General features: G+C 54.6%; 1 protein-coding gene across 4 annotated transcripts in view; it reads right to left on the bottom strand.

Annotated features, from left to right (window-relative positions):
* Nucleotides 1-3,166: 3,166 nt before the first annotated feature.
* PRDM2 (PR/SET domain 2) overlaps nt 3,167-22,677 on the bottom strand; it is a 116,640-nt gene continuing 97,129 nt past the window's right edge. For all 4 annotated transcript variants that reach the window (XM_032863465.1, XM_032863461.1, XM_032863463.1 and 1 more), the window contains 2 exons: nt 8,226-8,369; nt 3,167-3,476 (listed from right to left, as the gene is read on the bottom strand). In XM_032863465.1, the coding sequence (XP_032719356.1) occupies nt 3,451-3,476; nt 8,226-8,369 (170 nt within the window). In that variant the 3' untranslated portion in view covers nt 3,167-3,450. The remainder of the gene's footprint in view (nt 3,477-8,225; nt 8,370-22,677) is intronic.

Here is a 22,677-nt window from a genome sequence, read left to right as displayed (position 1 = left end):
CTTGATGCAAATCCCTGGGGCACCCTTGATTCAGTGGTCTGCCTGAGGCCCCGATGCTTGTTTCCAGACGTGCTTCGGGCGTTAAAGTTAGTGGGCCCTGCAGAGCTGGTCGGCCCGTTGGCACACACCCCGCCCCCAGGGCTTCTGATGCAACAGATGGGGGGTGGTTAGGGGGGTGTAGAGACCAGGGATTTCTCCTTTAATAATCAGCCAGGTGATCCCAGAGGGGGATAAGTTAACTTTAACCAAATGCAGTGGTGGCTAGAATCCAGGAAGCTGGGTGATCGTCCCCTTGTACAAAAAAGGAACCAAGCTGAGGCCAGTGGGAGCCCAAGCAAGGTCACGTGGCCAATAGGGAGCGCACCTGGGACAGAATCCATAGTTTTAAACATATGCTTCTCATCCGGCCAGGCATCTGGGGTGGAGCCGAAGTCCAGCAGCAGACTGCTATGCTCTGGGTAGCTGGAGACTGACCTCTGTTGTCATGTTTCCACCTGCCAGGTGGCTGGAGAGCTGGAGGAACCAGCAGCAGAGGCAGCAAGAGGCAAGTAGGAACCACAGAACTTTGGGCCCTAAAGGGCTGAATGCAGTTCCAGCCTACATCTGCCGGCTGTGTGACCCCGGGACAAATTGCTTAAGGTGTCTAGCCTGTTCCTTCATCTGTGAAATGGCTGTCGAGGTACCCTTCCTGCTGGGTTGCCCTGATAGGAAAAAATGAATGTGCGGGGACTATTTGGCCCATGGCAGTTCACAGTAAATGGTCCCTAGAAGGTCAGCCGTGGGCTTGGAGTCACTGCTGCACAGGCAGACTTACCGGGTAGGATCCAACACACCTGTCACAGTTGAGTTCCAGATCAACAATGAGTGATGCCTTGTTTTAAGTGTAACTATGTCCCAAATATTGCACAAATAAAAGCATACAATGGGATTATTATGCCATAAAAAGGAATGAAGTGCTGATATGTACTACAGCCTGGGTACTCCTCGAAAACACGTGAAAGCAGCTGATCGTAAAAGATCACACACCGTGTGATTCTATTTACATGAAATGTCTAGGAAGGGCGAACCTAAGGACAGAGGGTAGACCTGTGGCTGCCTAGGGCAAACGAGGGGAGAAATCGGGAGCAACTGCTAATGGGTATGGGATTTCTTTTGGGGGTGATAGAAGATGTTCTAAAATTGAATGCAGTGACAGTTGCACAACTCCGAATATACAAAAAAAAAAAACAAAAAAAACAAAACCAACAAACCTGATTTGTACACTGACTTATGTGGGTTCACTGTACGGTATGTGAAAGCAATCACAATAAAACTAAAGAGGAGAATGTATTTACAGTCACAGAGGCCTGTCTAGCTTCAATGAAATGGCTTAGCTTCCTGGCTGGCAGGTGGGAGAGTGACCAGAGGACAGAGTAACCTTGCTCACCCGGCAGGATATTTCCACAGTGAGCTTCCTTGAAACCTCGCGTTGCTCTCATTGTCGGAATGGGGCCTCCGGGGCCCGCTTCAACCCACCCACCCCCACCCCACAGAAATTGCCAAAATGGACCCAAAACACAGAAACCAAAATGATCACTCCCAGGCTTGTTCCTTACAATCGCGCTTCACACTTTTATTAATTTTCTTCACATGGCAGATACAGAACCGTTCTCTTCCGTGATCCACACCCATGCCCAAAAACCACCACTGACCAGGAAACACCACTCTTTAGAAGACCACCCCCCGCCTCCGTCTTTGTGATGGGACACTCGTAGCCTTTTCTGCTGGTCTGACAGGGTCGAAGGCTGACCCACACATTTGCACGTGCAAAAAATGAGTGTCCCCCAGGCCCCCACAACATTTTCTGGAATTCACCATCGGTTGAAGGTGACTTTCGAAGCTTTGGATTCGTGAGCCTTCCTTGCTGCTGCAAAGGGGAACCCTCAGTACTGAGAGGCTGGGGTACAGTTCGTGAGTGTCGACATTTATGGGACAAAACCGTATCGTTAGGATAAGGAACAGCCACAGCTTTTCATGCTTGTGAGGGTTAATTTTCGGAGTGGGCAAAAGGATGCCAGCTTATGGAAGTTGAAAACAAATGATGGTTTGGAGCTGGGTGGCAAGTTGGAAAACTGTGAATGGAGGCCAGCGATCGGCACTTTTCTGCCCATGTGAGGGTCTCGTGAGACCTTCCTCCCAGACCATCGTCAGACCCTACACTGCAGCCAGTCGACTGATTAATTAAATAACACAAGTTATAAAACTTTAAAAAGGGGGCATTTACAGTCAGGGACATAAATACGTGCTTTTAAAAGTGTCTACGTACATATTTACAGAGTTGCAAGATCAACCATAGTAGCCCTGAAAAAAAAAGTCCCTTTTTGTGTGTGACCACTCACGTCCTTCCAAGTGCTGACCTTCCACTGTGGTTCAGTACATCACGACTGAAGTAACTGAGAAAACAGCGCTAAAGTGGTCTCAGACATCCGTGTCTAGGGCCTGCCCCAAAGGCACAAAACCCAAGACCCTCACTGAACTGGGTCCAAACTCCTAGCTCAGCTCACCCGTTTCTCCGAGACATGGAGTGGTCCCGTGCAAAGCGGAAGCCAGCTCCATCATTCCCTGGCAGGCGACTGGCCTCTGGAAATCTCTTCTCTCCCCTGTGCTTCTTAATCCTCCAATTTATTTTTCATTTCCCAATTTTTGTTTCCCTTTTCAGCTAATCTGAGGAGGTCAGCGGCTAAAGGTGTTGATGGTCCCACCAAGGGAGGCAAAAGAAGCACGGCAGGGAGGGGTGCGGGGGGGGGGGGGGGGGAGCCCTTCCCCTCCCCCCACATGCTGTCCCATCCCCCGCCTCTCTCAAGGGAGGAACCAGATCTGCAAATGGGGACAGGGACTTTCTCCCGAAATGGACTGAGTAGAATTTTAAATCTGGAAAACGACTCAAGCCAGCAGCTCAGGCAAAGAAGGGGTTTTCAAAGTGCGCAGGCCAACGGGGTCGATCAGCAAGGGTCCGACACGTCCACACGCCGCTGATTCCCAGAGATGGTGGAAGGCTGGGGAAGGTGGGGTGGTTAAAAGGGAAACTCGGCCTCCTCTGGAAGGCCTTCCTCAGACAGGACTGGAGCCGACCCCTGAGCCAGCCCATAGTCCCCGCCACGGCAAAAGACAATTCGAGAAGCAAAAAGCAGGATCAAGGAGCTCTTGAAAAATTGCATAGTAGGAGAGGCCCCCCGCCCCCAGCAGGAAGGCTGAGCTGCAGAACACGGTCCCAGCGGCTGCACCCAAGTGTCATCCATTGTGTGGAATCAGCTGCCTTCCTGCCTCCCTGGGGTTTGGGACCCCCGTCTGAAGACCACACACACGCACACGCACACGCACACGCACACGCACTCTTCCTCTCTCTCGCAGGCTCATGAAAGTGGAATAGGTCGGTACTCCCTGCAGGGCAGAAGGCCGGTCCCTTTGGCTTCACTGATTCCAGGTCACTTCAGGTGCTGAGGAGAAAAAGAAAAGAAAAACGGTAACAGTGGCCGCATCCTCAGTGCCTACCCTGGGCTGCTGAAGCCTCACCTCACTTCATTTTTACAAGTAAAGGACTAACCGTGGAACACCTGGGTGGCTCAGTGGGTTAAGTGTCTGCCTTTGGCTCAGGTCATGATCCCGGGGTCCTGGGATCGAGCCCCGCTTCGGGCTCCCTGCTCAGTGGAGAGCCTGCTTCTGCCTCTGCCTGCTCTGGCTGCTGTCTCCCCTGCTTGTGCTCATGTGCCTGCTCTCGTTCTCTCTCTCTCTCTGACAAATTAATACAATCTTTTAAAAAAATGAAAAATAAAAGGATCGACTGCGGTACACCACTGACACACAGAAAAGCACAGTCTGATGCATGTTCACAGTGAACACACCTGCATGAGCAGCTCCCACTAGGAAACAGAACATGACCCACCTCCCCTTCTCCCCCATCCCAGGCTCTCTTCTAGGACCACTGCTAACCCTCACCCCCAGAATAAACACTCTGACCTCTATCACCATAGACTGATTTTGTCCATTTTTAACTAAAATAAATGGAATCAATCCGTCCGTATACTTCACACCTGGCTCCTTCTGCACATGTCTGTGATCCAACCCTCCCGGGCCCGTGCGTGCAGTTCCATCCACCTCCTTGCTACAGGAGTCTGCTGGAGGATCGTGCCTCCTTCATCTAGCTGGTCCACTGCCAAGGACAAGTGGGCAGTTTCCAATCTGGGGCCACCCTGAGTCACACTTATCTATGTCTGGAGGACACGTGTGGGGCACATGCGTGCACACTTCATCCAAGCAGAAGTACTGGGCGGTAGGGTGTGCACACATAATGTATGACCTCTCCCGTGCGTGGGTTCTGGCGTGCATGCACACGCATTCCTGCCGCGTGTCTCCCTGGTGGTGTAACTACTGGATCCGGGGACACAGATGTTCACTTCAATCAATCCTGCCAAAGACTCTGCCACAGTCAACTACATCACCACCTGATTTCATTCTAATGCTTCCAACGACCCTCACGGCAGGTGACACAGATCCCCAGATCCCCATTTGGCACGGAAAAAATAGAGGCTCAGAGAGGACAAGTGATTTTTACAAGGTCAGGCTGATGACAAGTGGCAGCCATGGGACCTGAACCGGGTCAAGCCCACTTCAGAGCCTGTGAGTGCTTTTGGTTCGGGGGGAACTTCTCCTGCGTGCCTCGGCCACAGAAACCCCGCCCACAGTCCCTGACACTGAGCCAGGAACGGGGGCGGTTGGGGGGCGGTCAGGACTTAGTAACATTTGCTGCCCAAGCCTGAAGATGAGCCTGGCGTCGTGCTGGGCCAAATTCAGGCGCTCCATTCTCTCACCCCGTGGACCTGGTCATCATTGCTAGAACTGCCACTCCAACCACTAACTAGTATTATTATTACTCTATTATTACTTCTATCGCTGAGAACAACGATAATAGCAATGCCAACTGATTGCAGGTTTATGACATACCAGGCAGGCGCTTTCCTAAGGGCTTTTCATATACTAACCTGCACCACCCTTATGGTACACCCATGAGACAAATATCACTAGTAACCCATTTTGCGGATGGGCAAACTGAAACACAGAGAAGTGAAATACCTACCAAGATTGCTGGATTCACCTCCAGAAAATGCACACTTAAACCACTACACTAGGTCCATTCAAACCCCCCCCCAAAATCTCTTGATGGGGCACTATATGAGGGTACCTTAAAGAAACAGGGGCCTCCCTTCCTAGTGGAGGCCTGTATGTGCCCCAAATGAGCTGGGGGAGAAAAAGAACACAGAGACAGGGGCCAGCCGTAGGAGTGGCCTGCATTTCCTCCATCTGGTGTGGCTGGTGTGTGTCACCTGCAGGTCATCGAGTGGGATCCACAAAAGAAGCCAGTCTGCCTATCCCCAGCCCAAGGAGCAGCAGGGGCTGTGGGTTGGACCACTGGGGCTGGAGGGAAGCAGAGGCTGTCGGGTAGGGGGAGGGTTCTTATCACCCCACCCAGCCCCTAGAACCTCAGGAGACAACCATAGTTGGGAAGCCTGCCCCAAAGCCAGCGGCAGCCGAGGGGAAAATCATGGAAGTAGCCAGGTGAGTGAGAGACACCAGGCTCGTCCCTGGACAGCCCCCTCAAAAGACCCCAGGGCCCAAGTGTGCTGGCCTCTGGCAATGGAGAGAGACAGAGAGCACGTGCTGGGGCACTTTGTCACAGGACTAGACAGGGTGGTGTGTTTTATGCCAAAAAGTGAACAGAAAGCCCCGGGCTTTGCCCACGACATTGATAAAGGCCAGAGCAGGGAGGCACACGAGAAGTCAGCAGTGGAGAAAAGGCGAGCTCCTCACTGGGTTCAGAGTGTTGAGTTAACCAGCCAGAGCCTCTAAGCGAGCAAGGGCGGCAGGGAAGGCACAGTCCCAGGGCCTGGGCGCTCCAAGGACATCACTCTTTCCCCAAAACAGACCCCATAAGCACAACAGTTCGGCATACGACTTTGAGGGGAGCAGCACAGAGCCCCTGGAGTCCTCTCTCCATTCGGGGAGTCAGATGCCTCCAGTTCTGCCTCCAGTTCTTCCACTTGCCCCTGTGTCTGTCTCCCTCCCTGTGAAATGGGGATTTTGACGCACACATCTTTCCCATGCTAAAGTCCTCTGTCACAGCACTTAAAAAATCATTCTGGAAACACGTGGAACTGCCCCTCTTCCCGGCCATATTCATATATGGAAGCCCTTACCCACAGCGTGACGGGATTTGGAGGTGGGGCCTCTGGAAGGTGTTAGGTTTAGATGAGGTCAGGAGGGTAGGGGCCCCCATGACCAGTTTGGTGACCTCACAAGAGACACCAGAGCCTCCTCTCTCCACTACTGAGGACACAGCAAGACAAGGGCCCCTGTAAGCCAGGAAGAAGGTCCTCACCAGAACCCAGCCATGCTGGCGCCCGGACCTCAGATGCTCAGAGGCCCAGCCTCCAGCACCGTGAGAAGTAAATGTCTTGTCTAAGCCCCAGAGTCCATAGCACTCTGTTAGGCAGCCTGAGCTATGACAAACAGTGTAAGTACGGTGTTTTTTTAAATCATATTATATATATATAAATCATATATCACAAATTACATCACATATAATTTTAAATTATATATATATATATATAAATATAAATAAATCAGTCACAGACACAAATTACTTTGGGCCTCTACTCATCTGAGCACCTTGCTGGAGAAGCCGCACATGTCTGCTAGTATGGGAAGAGAAGGCATCCTTCCAGGGTCATGCCCCAGCCCCGGGGGCAGAGCCTGAATTAGCAGTGCTCGGCAAACCCCGCATCGCAAACCCCGCATCGCCACCAGAGACTGCAGTGGCCGACGGTCACGGCCCAGTCCATGGCGCAATCAATCCAGCTATGCCCGGCTCGGCCTTGGGCCACAAAGAACACCTGCTCTGGGCTGTAGGCCACACCCTGGCGCCCATCAACACAGACGTCCACGCGGCAGCAGCCACCACAGGGAGGGGCCCGGGGCCGTGCCGGGATCCAGAACTATCCTGGGGCCTCTCCTCTCGGGGCCTTCCAGTTCTGCATCTTGCGCACATTTCAACTCTGCTCCCCAGCATTCTGGCTCAGGGGCACGTGCCTTCTCTGGACCTTATTCTGGAGACACAGGCTGAGTTCTGGCTCAAGACAACAGAGTCCCTGGAGAAAGCGGATTTTGTTTCCATGCCGCTCCCTGATCCCCAGAGAAATAAAGCCCAGAGCCTCCAGCAGCTTCAGGAAGGGAGGAGTGAGTGAGCCCTCCATGTAGCAGGACAGGCAAAGGGAGGAACGTACAGGACAGAAGACCCCAAAGTTTCAGAGTTCAGCCCATTCTTGCCCGAAACAACTGTGTTCTCATCCTCAACAGCCTTGGCTGCATTAAGCAGGGATCCCCATACCTGGATGTGTCCCAGAATCATGGGGCCACCTGCTAATACAGATTCCCAGGCCCTGCACACCAGGATGCTTGTTTAGTAAGCTTGGAGTTGCACCTTGGGGTCTGTATTTTTAACTGGTGCCCCCGTGTCCTGGCACGTGGGGTCCTCCCATCACCGTCTCAGGGACACAGTGACAGAAGACACGCCACGTCACCAACAAAGAAGTCCAGGCCTGGTAGAGCTCACTGGCCAAGCCCAGCCCCCCCCGAAGAGGGAAAGTCCAGCTTCTATGATGGAATTCAGGTTTTACCATCAGAAAATCTAGAGAGAGACTTCTGGTTCAACATAAGTTTACATTTTATATTTGCAGAATACTGTTACTTTCACTTTCAAACACATTGTGGGAGTAAAGACCACACAATCTTCTGTGGGCTTAAAGCCTCTAGAAGTCTCGAGTAAGTGCTGGCTATTGTGGTTGTCCCTGCCATTCTTATTCAACAGTCACGGCTAACTGCTAGTCCTAAAACAGCTAGTGACTGCTAGTGCTTTCTGTGCACCAGGCACTTTCTACCTGTTTTGCATACACGTGACACTTGTAATTCTGTCATCCCCATTTTACTGATGTGGAAATCGAGGCTCAGAGAGACTGAGTACCTTGTGGCAGTCCCATAGCCAGGGAGTGACAGGGCTGGGATCCACACCTGCTTGCATTAAGGCCCGGTGACCGCCCCCCCAGCACCCAGGCGATCATGTTCCCCCTCTTCCCTGCCTCCCAGCCCACCCCAAGACCCAAGCCTGGTGCCCCTCGACCCCACCCTCCTCGTACCTGTCAGGGAGCAGGCGAAGTGTCTACTCTTTGAAGAGGGTTCCCTGGAACTGGGCTGCCGCTGTGGCCTTGACATTCCTACACTGCCTGGTGATGTACGGGGCAGCTGGCGGAGGGCACCGGGATGCCAGGCGGAGACTGTAGCTGTTGGGGAGAGGAACGATATACACCATCAGCAGGGCCCCCCACCAGCCCCGGATGGCACCTCGAGGCCCACGGGATGTGGGCTTTAATGACCCACATGAGTTCCACTGAGCTCTGCCCACCACCTTCCCTCCCCTTGCAAGGTACAGGGTGAGCAGAAGCAACCCCCGCCGGGTTCTGCGACACTGCACTGCATAGCGCTGTCCAGACGAGCCCCAGAGAGGGACAGGCGAGCTGGAAATGGAGCCCAGCTGTGCAGACACAGCAGCTGTGTTGTGCCCCAGCTGCCTCCCAGGCACTGGCCCTTCCTTGGAAGCATCTGGGGAGGTTTCCGGTACCATGTTACATCCATCCCCTGCAGTGATCTCCTCCAGGCCAGGAGCTCTGCACTTGGCCCCCTATCCCAGCCTCACTGCACCAAGCACTTTCATTTTGGGCATCCCTGAGGGGGTGTGAGCCTGGATCCCATGACACAGTCTGGCCCTTTCTGCTACCAGAGCCCATTCAATAAGATTTTTTTTTTTTTTTTTTTTTCAGGAAAGCATTTAAGGATTTTTTAAAAGAGAGATAACCTAGACCCCATTCTTTTACCTCGCTAACCCAGACTCATCTTTCAGGTCCTGGCTGGGATACCACCTCCTCCAGGAAGCCTTCCTTCTTTAACTCCCACATGGGGCAGCCCTCCTGCAGGCTCCCACTGCCCCCTCGCACTTTCTCACCACAGCACTCATTACACTGAATCACAATGGCGGGATAATGTACCTGCCTCCCTCATGGGCTATGAAATCCCAAGGTCAGGGCTTTTGTCCTATTCACTGACGCACCCCCACCTTAGCACAGCAAAAATAAACAGCTGTTTGATAAGAACAACATGCACGCTGACAACGTGCTAAATACTTACACATACAACTCTCCTACACTACGTACCCCTAGCAAGGCGCCTACTGTACCCGCCCAGACTGCACATGAGGAAACAGGTCACAGGAGGCTAAGGAACTTGTCCCAGGTCCCAAATCTGTTCCCCAGACAGAAGTGAGCAGGCCCTCCGGTCAGGAGAGGAGGAAGGTGAGGTGGGCGGGAAAGTGGGAAAGGTGAGCCTCACCCCTGTCAGATGTTGGCTCAGAGTCAGCTGTGCCTGAGGGAGCAAGAGATGGGAATGGGGCCAGTCTCGAAGCTGACACATCAGGGTTTAGATCAGTGGTTATGTTTATTTTATTTTATTTACTTATTTGACAGAGAGAGAGAAACACAGTGAGAAAAGGAACACAAGCAGGGAGAGAGGGAGAGGGAGAAGAAGCAGGCTTCCCACTGAGCAGCGAGCTCAATGCAGGGCTTGATCCCAGAACCCCGGGATCATGACCTGAGCAGAAGGCAGACACTTAACGACTGAGCCACCCGGGCGCCCCTAGATCAGTGGTTCTTCACAAGCACAAGCACAAGCACTTGGCAGTGTCTGGAGACATTTTTGGTGGTCACCTCCGAGGGGAGGGACGATGCTACAGCACCTAGTGGATGGGGTCAGGGAATGCTGTCAAACACTCCACAGTGCTAGGGATAGCCCCCGGGGCAGAGAATGATCCGAAAAGTGAATCTCATCAAAGTTGGCAGAAGCAGCTATCAGAAAATACCTATTACAATAAACGAAGTAAGTGAACGTATAAACAAACATGTAAACAGACAAGCGAGGGCCTAACTCTCGGTCAAGGTGCGGGGCTGCCCCGTGTGGATTCCTCCTACCGCTGTGTGATCGAGGTCTGCGGTCAGCTGCTTCTACTAGCCAAGCAAGACTCAAGGCAGAAAACTAAAGGACACCCCATGCTCAGCGGCAAGCCTGTGCCCAGTGTGAACTCAGCCCCTCAGCCGGCCGACCTGCCTGTGGGAGGGACAGTCTATTGTGAGGCTGCCTGGAAATCTGGGATGCCCTGGGCCTGTTGGGGAAGAAAGAACAGTCCCAGCCAGCTGCCCGGGGCCCCTACACTGCCCCCTATCTGCAGAAACGTCGCTAATGCACAGGAACAGAATGAGCAGCAGCTCTGAAGAGAGGCAGGGTCTGCATCATCAATTTCCACGTCTCCCTCTCTGTTACCAGCATTTCACAACTTTTAAATGCTCAAAAATCTGATCAGTCCAACAAACTTATGTCCCCTGGTCTCTAGCCACCTGCCGTCTGACATTTCTCTGCTCCCTCGCCCACAGGCTCCTGCAGCCGAGGCAACCACAGCCACTTCCACTAGGGGGCAGGCTTTCTCCCCAGCCCTGGGCATCCTGTGGTTGGTAGAGTTTATGGTCAGGGGTAAAGGCCCCCTAGGCAGACTCCTCTCACCACCTCTCAGCACACGGCCTGGCCCAGTGAGGGCAACCCCAGTTGGCATGCACATGGCCCTTGTAATTCCCAAGTACTTTCTGGGCTGTTATCGCCATACCCTCCCAGCAGCTCAAGAGATGAGGAGAAAATGCACTTTTTATACCCATTTCACAGATGAGGACACTGAGGCTCACAGAGATTCGGAGACTTTCCTGGGGGAGCAGAGCCCAGGGCTTTCAGCTCCACGGACCACAATCTCTGGGGAGACACCAGGTCACAACTTAAGTGTCTAGGGCAGTGATGTCCAGCGGGACAGTCTCCTTCCTTGACCATGAAATGCTTCCTGTGGTCAGAGAACTCTAGAGAGACCAGGGGCGGCCTTAAGCGGAGGTGTCAGGTGCTGAGGAACAGTGTCTGCGGACCCAGACAATTCTCCTGTTCTCAGACAGCCGTGGCTACCACACGAAGACCTGATTCTAGGTTCCTGGCTGTGTGAGCTGGGCAAGTCAGGGGCCTCTCTGGGCTCCGGTTTCACCATCTGCAAAACGGGAGCAAGAGTAATGCCACTGGGTGGTTGTGCTGATTACACTTAGAGGACGCTCTCAGCACCGGACATGCCGGCCGGCGAGTATATCCATGTGAGCGGTGTCTACACAGGGGCAGTCGGTGCGGACGCAAGGGGCCAGCCAAGTGAAGGGATGCCAGAAGCTGTGACACATCCCGAGCCAGCGGCAGCATGGCTGTCAGTCCCGGTCCTCGTCCTCGCTGGCTGGGTGGCCCAGGGGGAAGCCCCTCCCTGCCCCCTAGGCTCCGAACCTCGGCCTCCCCATCTGTAAAGAGAGGCCATCCCTGCGGGCCCGCCGAGCCCGGGGACCAGGATGTGAGGCGCTTCGCCTTCCGAGACACATGTGGGATGCTCCTGGGGCGATGACACACGCGTCCATGCACGGCCCTCCCCCCGCGGCCCTCAGCCCCGGCCACTGTCTGCATTCACCAGGAGGCCCGGTCTGCACACCACACCCATGACACGAGCATCTCTGGGGGCGGCAGCGGGCACTGGCCTCTGCCGGCACTCCAGGGAGTCTACGCGGGGCGGCCCTGCCCCTCCTTCCTTCAAGTTCTTGCTCCAGGGCATCCCCCTCCGTGAGCGTGCCCTCAGCACTCCACTGGGAACCGCAAACACCCTCCCCACCTGCCTCCGGTCCCTTCACTTCTCCGTATTTGCCCCCATCAGCGCCCTCCACGTCCCCCCAACTGCCCCCTGGCTGCACGGAGGCTTCTCGAGCGACCCCGGACACCGGACCTTCTGCCTAACGGAGCAGGGAGCCGCCACCTGCTGGGTGCTGGGCCCAGGGAGCTGAGGGCGTACGACGGACATTTCTCCCCTCACCCAGTGGGCACGGGACTGGGCGTAGCCCTGAGAGGAAAAGCGCTTGGGTGCAGAAGTCTGCCGCAAGTGCAAGGCCAACACTCGGGCCTCCTGGTGACCACCTTCTTGCTCAGCCCCACGGGTCCCCGGTAAGCGACACCAGCACACGGAACCACACACAAGAAAGAGCGGCGGCGGTCACACCTGAGCCTCTCCAGGGCCTTCCGAGAACAGGGGATGCGGGAGTCACAGAGGCGGAGCGATGTAACAGCGAAACTAGTAAGAAGACGGGCCAAGGCCATCCCACCGTTGAACACATAATTTAGAGACACTACAGAAAACACACAGCTGATGGATATGGCACGATCCTGGTGTCCAACAAGAGCCTATTAACACAGCAGACCACAGTCACTGGGCAGACTGGGGACAGGCCCCGTAAACATGGTACCTGCAGATGAGGGGATGTGACCGGGTCAAGGTCAGCTCCCCCACTGCCTGACCCTCTGAGGGCCAAGCACCCCACCCCTGCTCCCGAGAACCTATTCAACTCGCCCCTCTCAGAGCTGCTTACCTCAGCCCCGGGGAGGAGTATTTACTGCCGCTCAGCACGGTGTGAGCGTTTACAGACACAGCGAGAGCAAGGGGGTCGAAACCCCACCCTCCCAGACCGCAGTGATCCCCACAGAGAGAAATGAAGCAGAGGAGAGAGAGCTCGGGAAAGCATGGGGAGGGGGAGAGATGAACCATGTGAGCCAAACCTGCAGGCAGGGGGTGGTGGATATGCTTGAACACCTAGGCATGGCACATTGCACGTGCTGCAAATGGTATGTGCAAAGGGCCTGAGGTGGAATTTCCCTGGAGTGCCAGAGAAAAGGGGGCAGAAGAGAGCATCTTGTGAGCCCCGAGTGAGGCGGAAGCCAGGGTGTCCTTCTGGGCAGCAGACTGACATGACCTGGCCACCGTGTTAGGCACAGATGATAAGATGACAAGAATGGAATGGGGGGAGGGGTGGATGAACTGGATGTCAGGGCTGGGGCTAGGGCCAGGAAGACACCAGAGTCTCGACTACCTCCAAAGCAGGAGGGTTTGCCATTAGCCAAGATGACAAGAGAGCAGGAGAGGATTCAGGGAAAGATCAGTTTGAAAAAGATTCAATGTGAAGTGTTTACTTGACCCAAGAGAGAGGTCAAGTGGGTTGCTGAAATGAACTCATGAGTCTGGGGTGGCCTGGGTGGCCTGGGTGGCTCAGAGGGGCAGGTGGTGATGTCGGGGAGCTGGGAGGAAGCGGTGGCAAGCCTGTCCAGGGTGACTGCCGAAGATCATTGAGGCCAGGAAGGAGAACCACAGCGGCCGTCAGCAGGGGCCCAGAGCTGCTGGTAACCATGGGAACAGCAGCCTTCAGGGCATGGCGGAGACAAACCCCAAGTGAGTCCAAGACAGGAGGGTCCAGAGACCTCCCTCGAGGAGAGTTGGGTCAAGGGAGGCTGAGAGGGGAATGGGCTTGGGAGAGGAGGCGGCCAGGGCTCTCTGGTCCCCGCAGGAGTCTCCATGCCACCTGCCAGGATGCCACAACCTACTGAATAGCGTCCCCTGGCCTGCCTTGTCACTCCTTCCCCAAGAGTCAAGGGCGATGTCCTGGAACGTCGTCCCCGGAGCTGGTTTGGCCACACAGGGGTCTTACACAACTCTCTATAAATTCTCGGAGTGCAATCCATTTGAAGTCAGTGTCTGATGCTCTGCAGTCTTGCCAGAGGTGAAGGGAGAGGCCAAGTGTGTGGGAGCCGGAGCCAAGGTGGGACAATTGGAGACGCTGCTGGAATTCCCTGGAGGCTGAGTGAAGCCCCACACATCGGGGCGGTGGGAGTCACCGCCCGCGTCCTGGCGCCAGCCGCCAGCCACCTCGGGCAGGGTGGCATCTTCATCCCCCAAGCAGACAGCCCCTTCCATTCCAGGGAGGCCCTGCCCCTCAGATGAGGTCCCCAGGCTGGGCGTCAGAGGCAGGAAAAGTGGCCCAACACTGAGATGCAGGAGCCCAAGGCTCAGCCCTGAATCTGCTGCTGACTTGCTGTACGGCCTCGAGAGAGCGCCTCCACCTCGCTGGACCACAGCCATCCCACCCGTGAGATGAGATGTCAAGCAAGGAAAACTACGCAACAGTATCACTTCGAGAACCAACTATGCGCCCAGAGCTACTCTGGCTGCTGTCCAGGAGCTCCCCAAATACTCCCAGCAGCCCTTAAGGCAGAAACTAGGATGATCTGTGTCTTACAAAGGAAGAAACAGAGATTCAGAGAGGTGAGGAAGCCCAGTGTCCCATCCAAGTTCTCCTGGCCAACAGGGGTGCAGCCAAACTGAATCCAGGCCCATCGGAGCCCAGTGCCTGGGTGCCCCTCCCTGAGGCAGTTCTTGTAGTGATGGGGACCAAAGAGTGCTTCTCAATATCCCAAGAAGCCAGATGGGGTTAACCGTTTGCCCAAAGGACAGCCACCCGCGCGGCCAGGAGCAGGCTTGGAGTCGGAACCATGTCCGCGCAGAGGAACCCTGGCTTGAGAGCAGGGCGGGGTGGGGGGGTGGGAGGCAGGGGTCTCAAACTCCAATGCTCACTGGAGTCACCTGGCGAAATTAAAACAACCCTGTAGCCCACGCCTCAGCCCTACAGATTTTAACCGAGCTGATTTGCATGCCAGGCATTGAAAACTATTAAAAGCCAACTCTGAGAGCCACTGGTCTAGGTCTGTATCCTCAGAGTGTGGTCCGCAGTCCCCCAGGGCTTGTTAGAAATGCCGCTGCTTGGTGCCCCCAGGACCTCCTGAGTCAGGAACCTGCATTTTAACAAGCTCCCTGGAGCATATAGGGGATCTGTACACCGAAGTCAGGGGATCAAGGGGCTGGGCACACCTTCAGCAGGGAGTCAATGCAGGCCACGTGCTAGGTGGCCGTGCCTAAGAGGGGCCTGGCTCTGAAGCCTAGACGAGGACAATGCAAGTGGCCTCTGGGGGACAGGAGCAAAGGTCTGAAACCACTGGCCTGCACAGTCACTGAGCTTCAAGTGGAGACGCTGGGGGCCAGGGATGGGGCGGGGGGACGTGCAGCCCATGCGGGCCGCTGGGCATCGCCGGCCCTGGAAGCCCTGTGCTCAGATAGTATTTTCATTCACTCTTCCCTCTAACCACGTGAGAAGGGTTATTGTGCCCTTCCTCTGGCCGAGGGGACAGTAACACAGACGTGTTAAGTAACTGCAGTCACACAGAGATGCGGGGAGATGGGGAAAGGGCAGTGAGGGAGGGAGCCGGGATTCACACAGATCTGATCCAGACCTGACGTCTGCGGCTCGGCACACGGATTCTCCTTCCCTCTCTCCAGCTCTGAAGGCGGCCACGTGCCCGTGCTGGCTCTGGATTTGGCCGCCACGCATCCACAAGACCCATTGTGTCCCTGCCTCATGTGGCTTTCACGCCAGGATCTGAGGTCTTCAGAGGCCATTAATCCCCAAACCTGTTTGGCTTGAACTCCAAATACCCAGCATGTGACAGCTCATAACACAGCCCAGGCAACAGGAAGGCTGGGCTGGCCTGTGGTGACCTCAGCCAAAGGGAGCTGCCAGCAGGGAGATCCCTGCCGGCGTGGCACCTCCTGCCCTGCCAGGCCAGGAGAGGAGCAGGGGACCCCCGCACTCATGCCAAGCAGCCCCTATTCTCAGAGAGGAAACTGAGCCAAGCGGGAAGGTCACTCACTCAAGATCACATGGCAAGATGTTCTGGGGAAGCAGCAAGGGGACACAAGTGGCCTCACTGCCTATTTGGGGACACGAAAATAAGGAGGAAGGGCACAGTGAAGCCTCAACAGACTTGGGACAAAGAGCCATAAGAGGCAGGTGGCCCATAGGTGAGACCAAACTCAAGCCCCAAGGGGCATGATCTGTGTCCATTTCTCACCCACCTGCCTCGCATAAGCGGTGCTTGGAGAATGTTCCCTGGACAGGTAAATGGCAAACCCAGAGCCCAGAACCCCAAACAAGCCTTTCTTCCCTGCTCAAAAACCAAATCATGCCAGGAAGGAACTTCCTCTCACTGCCAAGGCCCCTGCCAAACCACGGGACCAGGTCCCCACTTACAATTCTTTGAACGCGACTCCACAGGCCTCAGGGGTCCCAGACAGACCCTCCCCGCTCCCCTCGGGGCAGAGGCTCAGGTCTGGCTGCACCCCACGGGCAAAGGACAGCCAGTGCCCCAGACGAGCCCAGCTCAGGCCCAAGCAGCCCCAGCAGGACCCAGGACAAGACGAGCAGATCCTTGGGCATGGACGGACAGACGAGCGGATCCTTGGGCATGGACACGTGGCACCGCACTTTGCTCTGGCCCCCCTGATTAAGCCCCAGTGCGCCCCCAACACCGTCCCCTCTCCCCTGTCACTGAGCAGAACAGGCTGCTTTCTAACACCCGAGGAAACATCTACAACCAAGAGGGAGGCCAAAAGGAAACCCAAGCAAATACATGCATTGTCAGTAAGATGAACACACACGAAGCAGGTTCTCCTTTGGGACAGAAAGGGACGGCTGGGCCTCCCTTGAGGTTCTCATGGAAAAGCTCTTTTAAACGGCACAATTCCATAAAGACGCTAAGTCCTCGTTATTACGAGCATTCCCGTCTTTTAAAGTTGACACGAGCCAAAAGTGAAAGAGATGACGTCAACCCCAGGGACAAAGGCCCACATGGTCTGTAGCCGCTGGGACTGAGGGTCTCGTGAGCCCTGTGTGGGTCCGTCCTCCAAAGGGGGTCTCTACCTCTTGATGCTGGTGCCCGGCCCAGGACACTAACGAGAAGAGGTGGCTGCCTTAGGGGAGAGGTCTTGTGGGAGCTCAGGGGGCTCCTTTGCTACTGAAGCGTCTCAACCAGCTCATCTCAGGAGGCCTGGCTGTGCCACGAGAAAGGCACGCTTGCTCTGGGCCTGAACAGGGACATTGGTCAGCAACAGTGATGCAGCCCAAAAGGCAAGGGTCCTCGGTGATTTGGACCCAGGCCAATGGGGAGGCCATTCAAACAGGCTACCTTCCTGCGAGGGACAGACCCCTGGGCCCAGGGACCCACAGCCAGGTAATGATAGGCGTGGAATGAAGACCTTCCTAATGCGTCTCCCATGCACCTGGCATTCCCCAAACCGAGGTTCGGTAGAACCGGTCCTACCGGATGCCATGTGTGTCTGTGTTCTCATCTGCACCCTGGCCGCCAACCGTTCCATGCTTACTAGGTGCCAAGAGCCATGCCCAGTGTTTGACTTGGAATCACAAATTTAATCCTCGCAAGACCTTCGTGAGATGGGAACTGCTAGATCTTCTGCACGAGGAACTAAAGGCACAGAGAGGTTCAGCAGCTTGCCCAAGAACACAGTGCTGGCAAGAGGCAAAGCTGGGATCAGAGCCCGAGCCGTTCCCCTCCCGAGCACAAGCTCTCAAAGCCAAACAGGCGTGTCTCTGCAGGACTCCTGAGCCTTTAATGTGCTGACGGAGGTATAAATTCCCAAGAGGAGGACGCAGGCTGTCACTTACCCAAACTTATGTCTCCCCACTGATGTGGTAACAGTGATGCGATGGAAGCCTGCTCTGTGCTAGGTACACAGGACATGGTGGGGAGCCGAGCTGATGTGTCCTCTGAAGGCACAAGACTCAGCCAGGAGATGGCTCTGATCTATGCTAAGCCTCTGGGGGGGAGGGGAGGGGAGGGCCCTGCAGAGCATCGCAAATAAAGAAAAATTAATTTAGCCTTTCTGAACAGAAATTTTCTAAAATCAGCCACTTAGAGGACGCCTGGGTGCCTCCGTCGGTTAAGCCTTTGGCTCAGGTCATGATCTCGGGGTCCTGGGACTGATCCCTTGTCGTGCTCCCTGCTAGGCGGGGAGTCTGCTTCTCCCTCTCTCTCTCCCTCTGCCTCTGCCCCTGACTCGTGCTTGCTCTCTCGCTCTGTCAAATAAAGATATAAAACTTCACAAAGTAAAAAATAAAGTAAAATCAAATCAGCCGTATGAAGCAATGTGTCCTGAATTTGATTTGGTACAATCTCTGGGACTCGGGTTCCCCGCTCTGCACATATGTGCTGTCATGGGACTTTGAGGGGACACGTCCTTGAGACTTACTATGGGGTGCCAGCCTTCTTGTCTCCACACTAAACAAAGCCAGGCACCCCAGTGATTAGAAGTATGCATCAGTCAGACACTTACTGTATACCCGGCTCTGGGGACACAGCCATAAACCAAACATACCTGGTCTCTGCCCCACTGCGGCACGTGTCCTAGAAGGGGAAGGTCATCATTTATATAATATAGATATAAATACATGATCACAAAGTGTGGAAAACAGACACTACCAGAGCTCAGAACAAGGGAACGAACCACAGAAATACTGTGTGTGTGTGTGTGTGTGTGTGTGTGTGTGTGTATGCACAGTTTCTGTTTACGCCCTGACACTTGGGCTCTGGGACATCTGAAATACATTTCAAGATTTGTTTCTCTTTACCTTGTTGCCTTCTGCTTTATTTTATGGCCAAGGGGAGGGAGGGAAGGCAAAGAAAGCACAGAATGCATAACTTACTTTACCCCCAGGAAGCACTTCCCAAAGAGGTCCTGCTTGTCCCTGAAGGCCACTCCCCCAGGACAGGGGCTAGGGGCGAGAACTGTTACTACCATTTCACACCCCCCAATCCTTCCTGTCCTCCTGAGTCTCAGAGCAAGTTGATTTGGGGACTTGGCAAATAGGAACAAGACCAGGGTAGGAACCGACCCAGTCTCTACCCTGGGCCTTTTCTGAACTGTGACTAGCAGATCTGGTTACACGGAGATCTTGCTTTTTACAATCAGCGGCTCTGACACTCTGTGAGCAGCCGAGGACAGTCCCTGCATTTTCAACAGGGTCACTCTCGGCTTGCTGCAGTTGGGAATCAGATAGGAAACAGCCCTGGAGAAACGGGACAGCTCGGTGGGGATGGCTGGGGTGGAGACGCCTCCCTGGGGATGTCAGGAGGCATCTCCACCCACTGAGCAGGCCCAGAGGAGAGCTGTAGGGGTCCCGAGAAAAGCCTCTGAGAGCTGCACAGCAGGGCCTGCCTCCCCAAGTCCAGGAGAGGTGCCCCCAGCACACAGAGCCCAGTCTGAACACCCCCACCGCCATCACATGCTACATTGGTCCCCTGCATACCCTCGGCCCAAAACACCTCCAGGCTCTTCCCAAATTTCCCCAACGCTGGAGCGCCCCCAGACTCAATTCCTGGGCATCTCCTCTTTATCTACACTGGCTCTTAGGGGGCCCCAATCTCGTTTTCAACACTGTGTGTCCTGTGAGACACCCACACTTACACTTCTGGCTGCGTCCTTCCCTCTGAACTCCAAACTGTTCAATCATCTACCCCATCCACATGTCTCCGTGAGGGCCTCACGGCATCGCAGACCGCATCATTGAACCCGCATCCCCAGCACACACGCACCCCACAAACTGGATCCAGAATCTTCACCTCATCACCTACTAGGGGGAAAAAGAGGCACTTGGATGCTGAAAACATAGGCAAAAACCGAAAGGACAAAACCCTGTGGTCATCCCTAATTCTTCCATCCAATCCCCAGCCAATCCCCAGCCAATCTTGTGGCTCCACCTTCAAAACACACCCAGAACTCCGCTGCTGTTCAGACCTCCACTGCCACAGACCCATCCAACTACCATCATTCCTCACCTGCGTTACCGCATTCCCTTCCTAGTCTGTATTTCTACTCTTGGCTCCTTTTAGTCGATCCTTAACAGATCAGCAAGAGAGATCCTTCCAGAAGGCCAGTCATCCCATATTACTCCCCTCAGAGCCCTCCAACGCCTTCCACTCACTCAGTACAAGGAAAGTCCTTACAATGGCTGCAGCAGCTCCGGGGTACCTCCCTGACTTCACCCCCAATCCCCCTCCAGCCAAGCCGGCCTCCCCAGTGTTCCCTGAGCACACCAAGGATGCTTCTGCCTCAGGACCTTTGCACTTGTTAGTCCTTCTGCCAAGCGCCCTCCTCCCTAGGTCCCCACGCTTGCTTCCTCATTTCCAAGTCTTTGTTTAAATGTCCCCCTTTCAGCTAGGCTTTCTCTGACTGCCCTCACCCCTGTTTTAAATGGTAGCCTTCATTCTGATTTCAGATCTCTCTATCCCACTTCTCTGTTTTACCTCTGTCCACAGCACTCACCACCTGACATTCCATGTAGCTCCTTGCTTGTTCAGTCTGTCTCCCCCACCCTAGAAAATCAGTTTCAGATACTGCTACACCCTCAACAGTGCTAGGCACACGGCACCCTGCTTCCAAATGTCTAGGTAACGGAAGGAATGGATGGAACCCTAAGACCTACACTGCCTTTCCCGAACTAAAGCGTCCCCATGAGGCATGGCCCGTGATTTCTGGGTACTGTGTAAAGTGGGGGCAAGAACTTAAGTCACTTATAAAAGCGATCACAGTGCAAAATCTTCCTAAGCCTTCATGCAAATTCTTAAAGGCTTCTCACCCACACCTAACTGGATGACAGTGTTTAAGCAAATTACCATGAGCCTTGCTAAGCATTCGACCTGTTTTTCATAAACAACTCCATGCTCATATTTTGTCCGTTTGTAAACGGACAAAACGGGTCACAGGAGGACAATAACAAGCATGAGTGGCATAAACAGGCCTGGGAACAAATACAGCGGACTTCTGGCAGCCCTGAACTCGGCCGCTGGGGATAGAAAAGCAACGGCTCTCCCTGAGGGTGTCGTCAGGATGCGTTCCGGAGGGAATGCACAGCATCCGTCAACACGGAGGGTTGAGTCAACAAAACACCGGCTGAACTTCAACTGTACTTCGGTTGATCCCCAGTTGGTGTCGTCCCAGAAGTTCTGAAAGGTTCCCGGCAGTACCTGCCCTGGCCGAGCCGGCACTCGGCAAGACGGGCTCACACTAGTCCTCAGGCGGCGGTGACCGCGCTGGACGCGGAGATGGACGTGCGCGCGGGCGAGCCCAGGGCGTCCTTCACGGAGCACACACCACCCTGTGACCTCGGCAGGTGGCGGGGTCACATCACCCAGCAGCTCGAACACGAGGGAGCGGGAAAAAGGCCCCGGTGAGTGACACTGAGCTGCGGGCCCCGGTGGCCATACAGCCTGGCCCAGCACAGCCCGGTCACAGGTGCATGACATGGGAAATCCGTCTGAGAGTAAGGGATTCGCTATTTTGAACAAAAATATGAACACACACGAGTATTTTCCGCGGCTGTGTATTTTGGAGGTCCTACGAGTGAGGGACCCCTTAGGAGATGTCGAGTATCAGGAGGCAGAATTAAATCTGGTGACGGAGGGAGGGTGACCCTACTTTCAGAGCCAAAACTGGAGGAAAGGGTTTAAAAATGTAAAGGAGTACTTGGGTAGTTCCAGCCCCCATGAAGTTCAGGAAGCTCCATGACGGTCACGGGCGGCCTGTGTGGGCGCTGGTGCAGTTTCCCTATTTTCCTACTGAGTTAACGAGCCCCCGGCTACGCGGGACTTCAGCACACAACCTCCTCCTGCCTCTCTGGCTTCTTGCTCGGCTTCCCTTACGCGTCCTTAACCTTGAGGCCTGTGCCCCGAGGTGGCAATGCTTTTTTTTTTTCCAAGATCTTATTTATTTATTTGACAGACAGAGATCACAGGTAGGCAGAGCGGCAGGCAGAGAGAAAGGGGGAAGCAGGCTCCCCGCCGAGCACAGAGCCCGATGCGGGGCTTGATCCCAGGACTCTGGGAGCATGACCTGGGCCAAAGGCAGAGGCCCTAACCCACCGAGCCACCCAGGCGCCCCGGTGGCAACGCTTTAAAGCTGATTGTAATTAACTATCGCCAAATAGCTAATCCTTTTCTTTCAACCTGATCTTAATTGGTCATTTATTTATGCAACTGATGCTCTCTATTCAGTTCCCAACAATTAAGTGCCCCAAAATTCACACTTGAAACCACAAAGTCCCAAGTCAGGGTCCGCTAAGCAGGGTGGTCTTTGACTCTATGATTCCTGGAGGCTTTCTCCCCTTCTCTTGCACAGACACTGAGGGAGCAGCAACTGCGTGCCGGGTGCCGCACAGGGGCTGGGGACCGGTGAACGCACGCGCTGGCAGGACTGCGCAGCACCAAGGCTACACAAGGTATGAGCCAAGGGTCATCTCTCCCTCCCCACCCCCGGAAGGACACACAAAGAGCAACTGTGGCCAAGGCAGAGAATCCTCACTTCCACCACGGCTCTGACACCCACAAGTGTTCCCACCTAGGGAGCCGCCCTGGCCGTCATGGGGTGGTTATCAGTTCTGAAAACTGGCAGATGCCGCTTGGATAGACACTGCTGATAAACAAAAGAAAATGATTTCAAACGAAGACCAGAAGCAATTTCAATAATGAGATGGGGTGATACCATGTCCCTTGTGCTTTTTCTTTTTAAGACCCAGAGAACTCCTGAGTCTGCTTAACACTCATCTGAGCAGCCCAGCAGCTAAAATACAAAGATTTCAAAGACCCGGCCCAGAGATCAGGGTTTACTAGGTCGGGAATTTTAAGTAAGCCTCCCGAGTGGGTTTTGGTGCAGGTGGCCCACAAAGGGAACACGTTGGTGAGGCAGACTCCGGCCCCTTC

Source organism: Lontra canadensis, unplaced genomic scaffold (assembly GCF_010015895.1).
Source record: "Lontra canadensis isolate GAN:19392208 unplaced genomic scaffold, GSC_riverotter_1.0 scaffold25, whole genome shotgun sequence".
NCBI classification, from domain to species: domain Eukaryota; kingdom Metazoa; phylum Chordata; class Mammalia; order Carnivora; family Mustelidae; genus Lontra; species Lontra canadensis.
The sequence above is the reverse complement of the archived record's forward strand: the minus strand, read 5'-3'. Positions and strand labels throughout refer to the sequence as shown.